The following is a 12,602-nucleotide window of genomic DNA, read 5'->3' on the forward strand; positions in this document are numbered from 1 at the left end:
CATTGATCCCTGAAAGTTGCCACCCAGGTTAATAGTGCTGTTAAGAAGGCATACGGTGTGTTAGGTTTCGTTGGTAGAGGGATTGAGTTCCGGAGCCACAATACCATGCTGCAACTATACAAAACACTAGTGCAGCCACACTTGGAATATTGTGTACAGTTCTGGTCGCCATATTTAGGAAAGGATGTGGAAGCATTAGAAATGGTGCAGAGGTAATTTACCAGGGTATTGCCTGGCCTGGAGGGAAGGTCTTATGAGGAAAGGCTGAGAGACTTGGGTCTGTTCTCATTGGAAAGGAGAAGGCTAAGGGGGGGGGATTTGATAGAGACATACAAGATGATCAGAGGATTAGATAGGGTAGACAGTGAAAGTCTTTTTCCTAGGATGATGATGTCAGCTTTATGAGGGGGTGTAACTATAAATTGAGGGGTGATAGATTTAAGACAGATGTCAGAGGCAGGTTCTTTACTCAGAGAGTGGTAAGGGCATGGAATGCCCTGTCTGCCATTGTAGTTAACTCAGCTACATTAAGGAGATTTAAACAATCCTTGGACAGGCACATGGATGATGATGGGATAGTGTAAGGGGACGAGCTGAGAATAGTTTACAGGTCAGCGCAACATCGAGGGCCGAAGGGCCTGTTCTGCGCTGTATTGTTCTATGTTCTATGGCAATTTTATAGGGATGTTAGAAACCACACCAAGACCCAGTAGTCCACTGTAGGTGGCACAGTGGCTCAGTGGTCAATGCTGCTGTCTCACAATGCCATGGATCCAGGTTCAATTCCAGTCTCAGTGACTGTATGGAGTTTTTACATTCTCCCCATGTCCAAGTTGGTTTCCTCTGGGTGTTCTGGCTTCCTCCCACAATAGGTGGATTGACCATGCTAAATTGCACATGGTGTCCAGGAATGTGGGAAATGCAAGGTTACATAGATAGGGTAGGGAGGGTGAGTCTGGGTGGGATGCTGTCTGGAGAGTCAATATGTACTTGTTGACCCAGATGGCACTTTCCACACTGTACGGGTTCTATGATTATGATAGTCATCTTTGTCTAGTTTTGATATTGTACAAAAGCTCTGCAGTTGTCTGACCAGAGCCTTGCCACTGGGCATTATCATTTACAACTGTTTTAAAACAAAAGTGTGCAGTTGGCATTATGTAGTGAGTGGAATCTTTATGTCAGGTACAGTTAAAATTACAACAGACAGAATGAAAATCATGTCAGAAATTCAACTAACCTTAACTCCAAAGGTGACGTATTTTTGTTGACTGTGCTTATGTAAGTAGTGACTAAAATAGGCCATTTATATAATGCACTGCGGTGCACAGGGAGGTATAAAATATCAACCAGCATTGGGTCTTGTCGCTGCAGGCTGGAATTGCTTTAATGTGACTGCCCAAAATACCAAATCTACAGCTTGACATACTAAAAGGATTTCAGTAAATTGCATCTATTTGCAGATGCTGTATTTTTCATTTCTCATTTATTCTGTAGTTTGCTTTGACTGTTCATGTCAGGTGACAAGCTTTTTGAATTCGATTAAATCCTAAATCTGTGGAAGCAGAAATGAAGAAGCAATCAAATACAAAAGCACTTTGTTTCGGCAGTGTTTTCCCCAACTATGGCAAAGGTTCTTTCTCTTGCTGGGATGTGGTTTTCTGAGCATTAGCTGTCACACAAATACCACTTGCAAGAGGTCATGTAAGAGGTTATTTGGTCTCTTGTGGCTACTCCTCACTTTGTCAGATGTACAATATTCATTGACGGGGGCTGTGGGAAGATTAGGCAAAAGTGAGGACTGCAGATACTGGAGATTAGAGTGTGGTGCTGGAAAAGTACAGCAGGTCAGGCAGCATCCGAGGGGCAGGAGAATCGATGTTTCGGGCAAAAGCCCTGTAGTTAACTCTTCTTTCTCATTTCTGCCTGGATTTGACTTTGGATGCCAATTATAGCACAATTTCTCTCTCTCTCTCTCTCTCTCTCTGTTTTCCTTTACAGTTCTTCCTAATGCCACCTTTTGAGCAAGCATTTAGTCATCTTTCTTAAAATCTTATTCTTTGATTTGATGCCCATTTCTGTCAAGTTGCATTTCAGTGAAGTATTTTGGTATATTTTCAAATGTTGAAGGCACTATGTAAGTGATTCTTTATCACTACTACATTGTAATTCAGTTTAGTCAGAAAAGAGCAGAAATGGATCTAGAGTCCTTCTGATGTGTGTGAACCAATTCTACTTTGGGTAGTACCATGACTTATTAAACCAGCATAAAATAATATGTTCAACTAACACTAAGCATAAGAGGATCTAACTCCTCCATCCACTATTTTAAGTGTTGTTTAACCTTGACTAAATATTTCTGTTAAAACAGTGAACATAGGGATTTGGTCTCAGTCTAGCGAATGTTCTTATGATAATATCAGATAGCCAAATTTCTGCATCAAGACTTTTCTTTTACTTCATTCTGTTGCTTGATTTTCCCAACCTTTGAATGTGACCTTTTGTTCTTGTTAATCTGAAAGGTCACTGAATGGTGCCTGCTCACATCAATAAAAGAACATCAGCTGCTCAGCTATGCGGTGATTTAATATTTATAGACCTTACACAGTCTTTGCTCTTTAATTTTTATACTGCTCCAACTCCTTGATCAGAATTTTCCTCTGTTTGTATTCTTCTGGGACATCTGTTGTCTTTTGTCCTTACCTCCTCCCCCACTGTAGGAGCTGCTCCATCCTATATTGTTTCAACACACCATTGTGTTCTTGTATGTCTTTCCTGCTGTTTCATCAATTCATGTTTGTCTCTCTGGTCCCTGAGCCAATGCTGTTTTCAAAAATTAAGGTTTCCAGTCTTTGTCCCATTTCTTCATCTGGAGTTTATTTGCAAGGCATTGCCTAACAGTTTTTATTGTTTAAGTTGTGGGTCAATGGAAGAGCAATGGGCTTTAGCTTTCTAAGAGATGGTTGCAAATAATTCATTTATAAAGCTCATGAAATTATGTTTTGAGGTGAGTCATTGCAGTACTGAGGTCCCTCTGCTCATTAAAATACTGCAAAACTTCCTGGGGATGAAATATTGAATACAGTTCCTCAACCCGTCTCAGTCAGGTGGAAAATAACTTGTGGTACTCGTGAGAAAAGGAGCAAGGGCATTTTCCCTGGTGAACTGCCCCATATTTATCTTTCAACAAACATTCCCAAAACAAAAAGTGTTAGAGAAACTCAGCAGGTCTGGAAGTAGGGAGAGAAATAGTCCACTGTCTCTAGTCCAATTCTTTGAAAGCACTAAATATTAGTGGTTAGTACTGCTGCCTTTCAGCACCAGGGAACTATGTTCAATTCCACCCTCTGATGACTGTGTGGAGTTTGCATATTCTGCGCGAGGTTCCTCTCTGTGTTCTTGTTTCCTCCCACAGTCCAGAGTTGTGCAGGTTAAGTGGATTGGTCATACTAAATTAGCCGTAATGTCCAGTGATGTGCAGCCTTGGTGGGTTAGCCATGGGAAATGCAGACTTACAGGTATGGGGGGGGCGGGGTGGTGGTGGCTGGATGGGATGCTCCTTGGAGTGTCAGTATAGACTCAATAGGCAGAATGGCCTGTGCCCTCACTGCAGGGATTATAAGATTCTATGAAAACATGTCTGTGGGACAATACTGTGTGCAAATTGACTGCTGTATTTTCAAGCTAACAGTGGTGAGTGCAGTTGAAAAAGATTTCATGTATTGTCAAATGTTTTGGGGCATCTGAAGGACAGGTAATGTGCTAAATGGATGTAAATTTTTCTTTTTATGGCAATGCTGTTAATCTCAAGATGGTGTGACTCTGACCACAACCTTCAAGTCTATTTTCACTAAGGTGCCATCTACAGAAGTCTTACCACTTCAGCCAAGTGGAAAATCAGGACATGGGGAGAAATAGCCCAGTGCAAGAAAATCAGGTCTTCTTAGAAACCAAAGCAGATGAAATGTCTGATCTCTTTTGCTGGGCAGTGGTGGTGTGCATCATCACCACTCCTCTCACACAGGAGGCACCAGGACCCTGCAGCAACCATTCATATAAAGTAACTTACAATGCCTTGGCAACACAACCAGAACAGATAACTTTGGGTAAGCAGAGTATTACTGTTCATATAGAAAGTACTGACACTCCCTGGAACCAATTCCGCAGGGTGGTAATGGACCTGAAACACTCAGTGGAAGTCAGTGTGTTGTGCCAAGTGCTCAGTGAATGAAGTATATTTCAACATATTGTGACCATAGAGCAGTACAATATTTAAAATAGGTAAACAAGCGTTTTAATGTGGAAGATAGTTCACGTGCTGGACACAATAACATAAATTTCTCCTTGACTTCCAGCCTTTGTCCTTGAAAAGATCGCTTTTCAGAATTCCTGCGCTCTTAGTTTGTTTCCTAAGGGGCTTTTTGCCCTTTTCCTGAAACAAAACAAAAGTAATGTGATTTATTCCTTAGCAACAAAGGAGGAGGGGGTTGGGAAAAGACTGGTGTCAGCCTGATTAAGCAAAGATGCCAGAGCAGACGGAAGCAGATGGAGGCTTGGACCCACAAACAGTACAGCTGCTGCTGAGCATGTGTGTTAGCTCCCGTGCTCAGGGAAAGAGGGTGGGCTCGCTGGCTGGAGGCGCTCCTAGTGGCAGCCGGGTGCATGTGAAGCTGGATTTTGGTTTTAACCCTTCTGTTCAGTGACTGCAATTGCTGCCGGTGAGCAGAGGAGAGAAAGAGTTAAACTTTGTGGGGGTTGGTGGGGCTGGTATGAGAGCGCAGGACGCGGCTGCAACTCCAAGCCGTAGTGTTACAATGACAAGAGAGTGACAGCTGTATGCTAACAGCAGCTTATTGTGTGGGACTGAAGGCATGAGCAGTGGGCAGGTGGCACACTTCAGTGCAGCGTCGGCATTCAGAAAGGGATAGACAGGGGCGAGCAGCGACCCTCCGAAGGCCAAAGAGGGACTTTACCTACCACTCACCCAGATTAACATTGCAACGCGAAATCTGTCCGGCTGGAAGCAACGTTTCACTCTTTGAAGATCATTGGAGATGCATTTTTCTGATTGTTGAAACAACAACTTTGTTCGGCTCCCGGCTCTTGATTTCCATCGTACTTCTTTTTGAAAAGCAGCGTGTTTTAACGCGAACCGTTTGGAAATAAACATGAAGATCTTTGGCAGACTTGATAATACGCTGGTGAGTTGGCAAAGTTAGCCGGGGCGAGATTTTAACTCGGAATGTTGGACAGAGTTGAAATAGGGCCCGTTAAAATTTAATTGTAGCTAATCTGTGGAGGAGAGAGAATTAACGTTTCTTACATGTCGAGGGCGAATTTGTTATAAATGGCATAGTCTAGTGAGCAAAAGGGAGACGCTATTGTATAAGATATGCGGAGATTATCATTATGTTTAATATTTCAATGTAAATTGGGAACTTGGGAGAATTTAGCTGTGATTTTCAGTCCGGGAGTGCTGCAGATGCAATCTTTGATAACCGTGGGTTCCCTGTTACATGAAGACGCAGCATCTCTTTTGTTTGGGCATTGCTTTATTAAGATGCAGATTCCAGGCTTGCGAATTACAGCCCCAATTAACATTTAATGCCTTGGTTTTGTGAACCATCGATATCTAGCCCCAAGTCCGGCTCGCCGAGCAGAAGTGAAAGCTATAAATCCCTCAGCATCAACCTTTCAGAATCCAGTCTGATCCTGGTGGAGATTCTGAGAATGTATCGTTAAGCATCGACCCACAAAGATGTTTATTGTGGGTCTTTATTGTGTCCCGGGGGACGAAGTTAATCCATTTTGGTGAAATCGGACTTAGACTTGGAAAACTCCTATTCAAACTCAGAACTTTACCTTGATGAACCAGCTAAGTACTGGGCTAATACTGATAGTAAGCAAATTACTGCGGATGCTGGAATCTGAAACCAAAAGAGAAAATGCTGGAAAATCTCAGCAGGTCTGGCAGCATCTTTTAGGAGAGAAAAGAGCTGACGTTTCGAGTCTCACTGATCCTTTGTCAAAGCTCATACTGATAATACTGATAGTTCCGCTCTGAAACTACCTCCTGCACGATTTCCCATTCTCTTCCCTTTGTACGTGGAGTGTTGCTACTCCCCGTGGCAGTAAGGTTGAAATTGACAGATTTTTTTTCTCTCTAAACTTTGCCCATGATGTAAATTTAATATGAGACCACCAGTAGGCTGCCGAAGCTATTTGAAAACAGACTGTGAAAATTAACTGAATAATCTTGTTTGATGCCTAAACCAAAATGACTTGCTGGTTGGATGGGTGGCCCTTGCTTTTTAATTGTTAGTCAAAGCTGGGAGGCGAAGAGGTAAAAATTTTAAAATGTGTACCTCCCTTTAAGAATGCATGAGACGAAAGAATCTGACCTTTATAAACCATAAAAAGGTAAAGGGTAAAGTGTTTGTCTCCTTATTGATTAGGTTTGTCTTACTGTAGGTCATGCTTAATTCGATTAACTCACATTAGTTGTGCTTGGAGCAGGTTGTGGATATATCTAATTAGACGGGTCCGGTCAGGCCATGTTTTGAAAAGTGAATAATGTTCCTTGAGATTTCAGCACCATGGATAGAGGAAATTTCCCTTTCATTGTATGCCAGAATTCCCTTTGATTCAATTAAATGCTCACAACCAGACAAGGATTTATTAACACATTTTAAAATCTTTTAGTTTTATGACAGGCAATTTCTATCAAATCGGCAGGCTTTGTATTTATTCATCTATTTGTAGAATGTTACAGCTTCCTTTACTAATTTTAGAAAATTAACTTGTGCATTTCTGTTTTCTGCTCTGAAAATGACTGTGGGTTCCCTGTTTGTCTCAGATTTCTCTTCATGCCTTAACACATCATGTTTTTTTCACAGACACTACCATTGTGAGACCACAGCGCATTTCACAGGCCACTCAATCCCAGGTAGTCCCACATCCACCCCTATTCCTGTCCTCGGCCGATATTCATGTGTTCAGTGATAGCTATTAGGAATTCCCTGCTTTTTCTCTTCCCTTTCCTACTCTTAAGTCTGTAGTGCCTGAACATCCTCGTAAATTGAGGTGGTAAATATTAGGGATTGAATGTGGGATCATTCTGATTTGTGAGCGTCGACACCACACCATCTAATGTGTTTACCTACTGAACTACCAGGGGAGCCCCATCTGACCACAGTTAAAATGCAGTTTCATGATGTCGATTCCTGAATAATAGCTCCATCTATTGGCCTCAGAATACCTTTTGGTCAGTATGAGGGCTGCATTTCTGGGCTGATTTGTGATATGACAGCCCTATCCTTCTACACAAAAACTACCACGGAAGCTTTTCTGACAATCTGAGCAGATGGAGCCTTACTTCAATGCCTCATCCAAGAGACAACATCTCTGGTAATGCACCACTTCTTCACTAATGTACTGAAGTGTCAATATTGATTATGCACTTAGGTCTTGGAACAACATTTGAACTTACAACCTCTTGATGTAATGACAAAGATGAGACCCTAAAGTAATCTGAGTAGGGCAATCCCTAATTAAGACTGCAGCAAAACAGGAGAACAAGTGTGTACAGGACGTCTGATTTAGCACTGCAGGCTGGGGGCTGGAAGAGGCTGCAGAGATAAGCTAGAGAGATCATGGAGTGATTGTAAACTAGAACATAAATGCTAAATTCAGTGTGATGCAGGGCACGGGCAGTGAATTTATGAAGACTGACTTAATACAGGTTCAGAATGTGGACAAGATGAACTGTGAGGCACTGGAGTTTTGGATGAGTTTGAACAGTGCAATATGAAGCTAGGAAAGCTGCTGAGATCAGTAGAGAAATTGTCCTGAAGAATGAAAAGCAGATAAATGTTTTAAGTGTTGGGACTGAGGAGGATTTAATGTGGGCCATACTGCAGAGGTGGAAGATCATGGTCTTTATAATGGATGGAATGTGAGGTTAAAGCTCTGCCTGGACATCAACATTATAGATTATAAAGCTTGTAGCATAAAACTGCTAAGAGCAATTAAATTGCTGGCGAGCTACATTTTTTGTGAGATGGATAAGATTTTGTTTCTCAGTGTTCAGCTTTGCAATCTGAAATCATCGTGGCAATTATGGTGAAGAAGCAGAGCTAAATTTAACAACATACATATGGAAACTGAGCTCATCCCTGTTCTGTCACATAATGAGCAAAGCTACAATGAATCACAATGTCTTGTGGCTCTATACCTTTCGAATATTCAGATGAATCAAGACATATGGATGTTAACGGTGGACAGCAAAGTCATCAATGTTTGAGATTCAAAATATTATACAATTGAATTTCAAAATATTTGTATTCATCACAAATATATTTTTTTTATCCACAGGACTTCTCATATGATGATTCCAAAGTTGAATTCAATATCGATGCTCCTAATGGAGTGGTGATGGAAGGTTATTTGTTCAAGAGAGCAAGCAATGCTTTTAAGACTTGGAACCGGTATGTAGTGTTACCTTTTAATAGCAGTTCTAAACTGGATGCAATTAATGCCTAAGGTGCAGTAATGATCAGTCAAAAGCCCTTTAAATTCTGTGTTTGATATTTATGATTTTAGCATTGGTGCAGGCTAAAGTAATGGTACAAGTGCACCCTAAAACTAGTATGCAGGTCAGGAGTGCTGCCTACCTTTAGTTTCCATAACTAAATTGAGTTTGACAAATTTTCACACCAGTCCATTGTCCTTTTGCTGTACAAAACACAGGATGTAGTATGAAACATTCCTTTAAAGCCATATACTTAAAGAACACCTTTTGGCTAATTCAGTTTATTGTTCTTTCTACTGAGAACAGCAGTGTCACTTCGGAGAATTTGGATGTTTCCCAACCTAGTGAGTAGTTAGTGCTGATGGAACTCAATAGATGATATTAGGTTAACCACCCTTGTCACGATTTGTATCCTACATGGTGTTGATCTGACCAATTTTCAACATTAATGGATGCTTAAATTCTGGGTAACCATCCAGAAATATTATCAAAATATGCATTTCAACTTTTAAGACAATTTAAAGAAACCTATTCGTTACAAAGACGGAAAAAGATTCCCACCATGTCATGAAATTCCAATTTTTATTGGTGTTTTCATTGGACAGACCAAGGAGAAGTTGCTGACAATTTTTAAAGATCTGTGCCAAATTCCCAGCTGATCACAGCATTTTGTCTGAACATATACTTTTGGTGAAAGTATTCAGTCAGTTCCCACAATGTTGCAGGTGGCAGTACATCCCTGTGTTCACTGTGTGTGAATCCTGGGTTCTGCAGGGAGATTTGCACATTGCAGTTGCTGCATAGCAAACTCTCAAGCTGTTTGCACCTTTCAAGGCTGCTGAAAGAGCCCTCCCTTGGTTAAAACAGGATGCTCAGCCAGTTCCTTATGTTTTCTTCTTTGACTCCTTCACTCCTGTAACATCTTTCACCGGGTCACATCGTATGTTCGTTAGTCAGATATATTAGGGACATTTAAACGACTCTTGGATAGGCACATGGATGATAGTAAATTGATCTTAGCATAGGATAAAAGGTCAGCACAATAACAAGCACTGAAGGGCCTGTACCTAGCTGTACTGTTCTATGTTCTATGCTGGAGAGATTGGATTCTCAAAGCTGGGACTAACAACACAATACCAAACATATGCAGCTTTCTGATATATTAAGATGTACTAATGCCCATTAGAGGGTATTGTGTTGTAGGGCAATGTTTCCAGTACAGAGAGGCAGCTAGATCAAGGGTCAATAAATTAGGTCAACAAGGGAGGTGCGAATATATTGACTTTACCAGTAATTGCTGCCATTCATTCTGGCTTCCACACTTGAGTTTCCAGTCTGTGTTCTCAGGAAGTGCAGTTCCACATTGGGAATGTTTTCCTATTTATAGCCCTATAAAAGGGCATTAAGTTATCTTTGCAATTGTAGCTAGGAAAAGATTTCAGCCTTGTCATTTTTACCTTACTGGCTGTCGAATTGAGTCCAATGGCATTTATCACTGGAGTCTGCACCCATAGTTGCTTTGTTTTACTGTCCGCTAAGACAGCAGCCTATTAATCCTGTTGACATGAGTAACCAGCTGGTTTGGAAAATTGATGGCTCATTTTTTTCTTGTTCTTGACATCGGTTATCACTGATAGAAAGCAGCCATTAACTAACAGTAGCAGAAATCCTATAACTCCCACCCTGACCTATTTCTGAAATGAATTTGTGGAATTGCCTACTGCTGGCTTTACAAAGTAACCTGAGAACTTTAATACACCAGAAACATCATTTTAAGTTTCCATGCATTTATTTAATTATTATGAAATATGACTGATACATTTTTTTTAATTCTTAAATTGACTTTTAGGAGGTGGTTTTCAATACAAAACAGTCAGCTGGTGTATCAGAAGAAGATGAAGGTATGAATTTGACAATCTGATAGTTATTTATTGAGACAGAAAACTTGGTAGTGGAGGGAATGAATGTTTAAGATATTGGATGGGGTGCCAACCCAGCAGGCTACTTTGCCCTGAATGGTGTTGACTTCCTTGAGTGTTGTCGGAGCTGCACATATCTGGACAAGTGGAGATTAATCCATCGAACTTCCAGGCTGTGTCTTGGAGGTGGTGTTGAGGCTTTCAGGAGTCAGGTATTACATGCCACAAATTTCCAATTCCAGACCTCCTCTCATGACCACAGTACAGAGGAACCTCGATTATCCGAAGGCCACAGCCACGAGTATTTTGTTCAGTTAATCGAATGCCAGATAACATAGTTTAGCCATGCTTTGGGACCTTTTGATTTTGTTCAGATAATCTGAAATTTGAATAATCGAGGTTCTTCTGTATTTATAATGGCTTGCTAGTTAAGCATCTGGTCATTGGTAACCCCTAGATGTTGATAATGGAGGATTCAGTGATGACAATGCCACTGAAAGTTAGCAGAGTTTCACTTCTGAAGAGGCTTAGGCTATTTTATTTTGTAAAAAGGTGCTTTACCTGTGTAAGTTGTTTTGTTGGTGTTAGGGGTGACTGGCAATGGAAATGGGCAGTATTTATAACCCTGCCAGTGCTCATTTTGTATACTGCTGGTTGTGGACAGACAGTATGCCGGCTCTCCCACTCCTCCTCCTCCCACTCCCCCCCCCCCCCATACCCCCTACACACACACACACACACACACACACATGGTTTGCCTCGAGCTCTTCCGGTGCAGATGCATTGTTGATGCAACATGCAGTGATGCATTTCCCACCCCAGGGGACATCTTAGTCCCTTAGCAGCATTTAACAAGGCAGATGAGTGACTAATGCTGAAGCTTGCCTTTCTTGCTCATGTTGCTAGGTACCAATGATTGTAACCAGACATCATTCAAAGGGGAGAATAATATGAATCTACAATCTTGCTAATCATCTGACCTTCTTAAACTGGGGTCACTGTTTGTCTGATTACATTCTTTGCAGGGCCTTTGAGTGTTTCAGTCCATTTAGGAATTAGATACACACATAATTCATTGTCCAATACATTTCAAAATATGACCAAATGTTGCACCAATATCAGAATGTCACCAACGTGTCCTGATCCAAACTGGGTATACACATGCATGTCAGTAACATTTGCTGGAAAGTGATTGTGAGCAATTATCCCACTAAGTTTACAGTGGCTAGTTCTTATATGCTTGCTGTTCCTTAGCCTTAGAGAAGCTACCGGCATAGATTAAAGGTTGCATTAAAGGAATCATCTCATTGGACATTTAAATCTCACATTGGTCAGCCTTTTGTTAATTCTTTTGGTGGCAAATCATTATTGATGCTAATTTAGTTTGCGATTGAATGAAACTACATTCCTTCTCTGCAATCCATGATCCATCAGCTACTTCTGATGACAATTCTGTTCTAACTTGCAGGATGCATTAACTGTGGTGGTCGACGATTTACGGCTTTGTTCCGTCAAACCTTGTGAGGACATCGAGAGGCGCTTTTGTTTTGAGGTTGTCTCTCCAAACAAGTGAGTGAACAGCAGAAATGGTGATTGCTGTGTAGAATCTTTATGTCACCACGTTTCCCATTGGCGAACTGAAATAGTGAGGGTCAGGTAAAAGCATTTTGGACAGGGAGATGCTCAATGCCTTCTGTGCTGACATGATGCAGAGATCTTTACTTATCTGCTTAAGGTTTTTCTGTTCCTGCTTTAAAATGTTATCTATTTTGACGTAAGTTGCCTTTCCTCATTCTTCCTACCAATTTGCATTGCTTTACATTTCTCATGGTTAAATTTTATTTACCACATGTCTACCCATGAATATTATCCTGCTACTAACCTCCTCATGGTCTGCTATGTTTCCAAGTTTCCCATCATCTATAAATTTTGAAATTGTGTCCTGTACACCCAAGTTCAGGTCATTGACATACATCAAAACCCTGCCCTCAGACCCTGGGTACTAATGTACAGTGGGTGCTATTTTGACCAAATGCTATGGACATAGGCTGCTTCCTTGTTTTCACGTTTCTTGGATTGTACAGATTGCTCCCCCAGCCTTTGATAAAGTCTGGAGCCAGGAAGTAAAAGTAAAAGATTTCTGATTTCAAATT

The 12,602-nt window shown here is 41.1% G+C and overlaps 1 protein-coding gene across 2 annotated transcripts in view; it reads left to right on the forward strand.

The window, feature by feature from the left end:
• acap3b (ArfGAP with coiled-coil, ankyrin repeat and PH domains 3b) overlaps window positions 1-12,602 on the forward strand; it is a 310,483-nt gene that overhangs the window by 277,117 nt on the left and 20,764 nt on the right. For both annotated transcript variants that reach the window (XM_043675828.1, XM_043675827.1), the window contains exons 11-13: window positions 8,374-8,486; window positions 10,380-10,431; window positions 11,918-12,018. In XM_043675828.1, coding sequence (XP_043531763.1) covers window positions 8,374-8,486; window positions 10,380-10,431; window positions 11,918-12,018 — 266 coding nt within the window. The remainder of the gene's footprint in view (window positions 1-8,373; window positions 8,487-10,379; window positions 10,432-11,917; window positions 12,019-12,602) is intronic.

Source organism: Chiloscyllium plagiosum, chromosome 34 (genome assembly GCF_004010195.1).
Source record: "Chiloscyllium plagiosum isolate BGI_BamShark_2017 chromosome 34, ASM401019v2, whole genome shotgun sequence".
NCBI lineage: Eukaryota > Metazoa > Chordata > Chondrichthyes > Orectolobiformes > Hemiscylliidae > Chiloscyllium > Chiloscyllium plagiosum.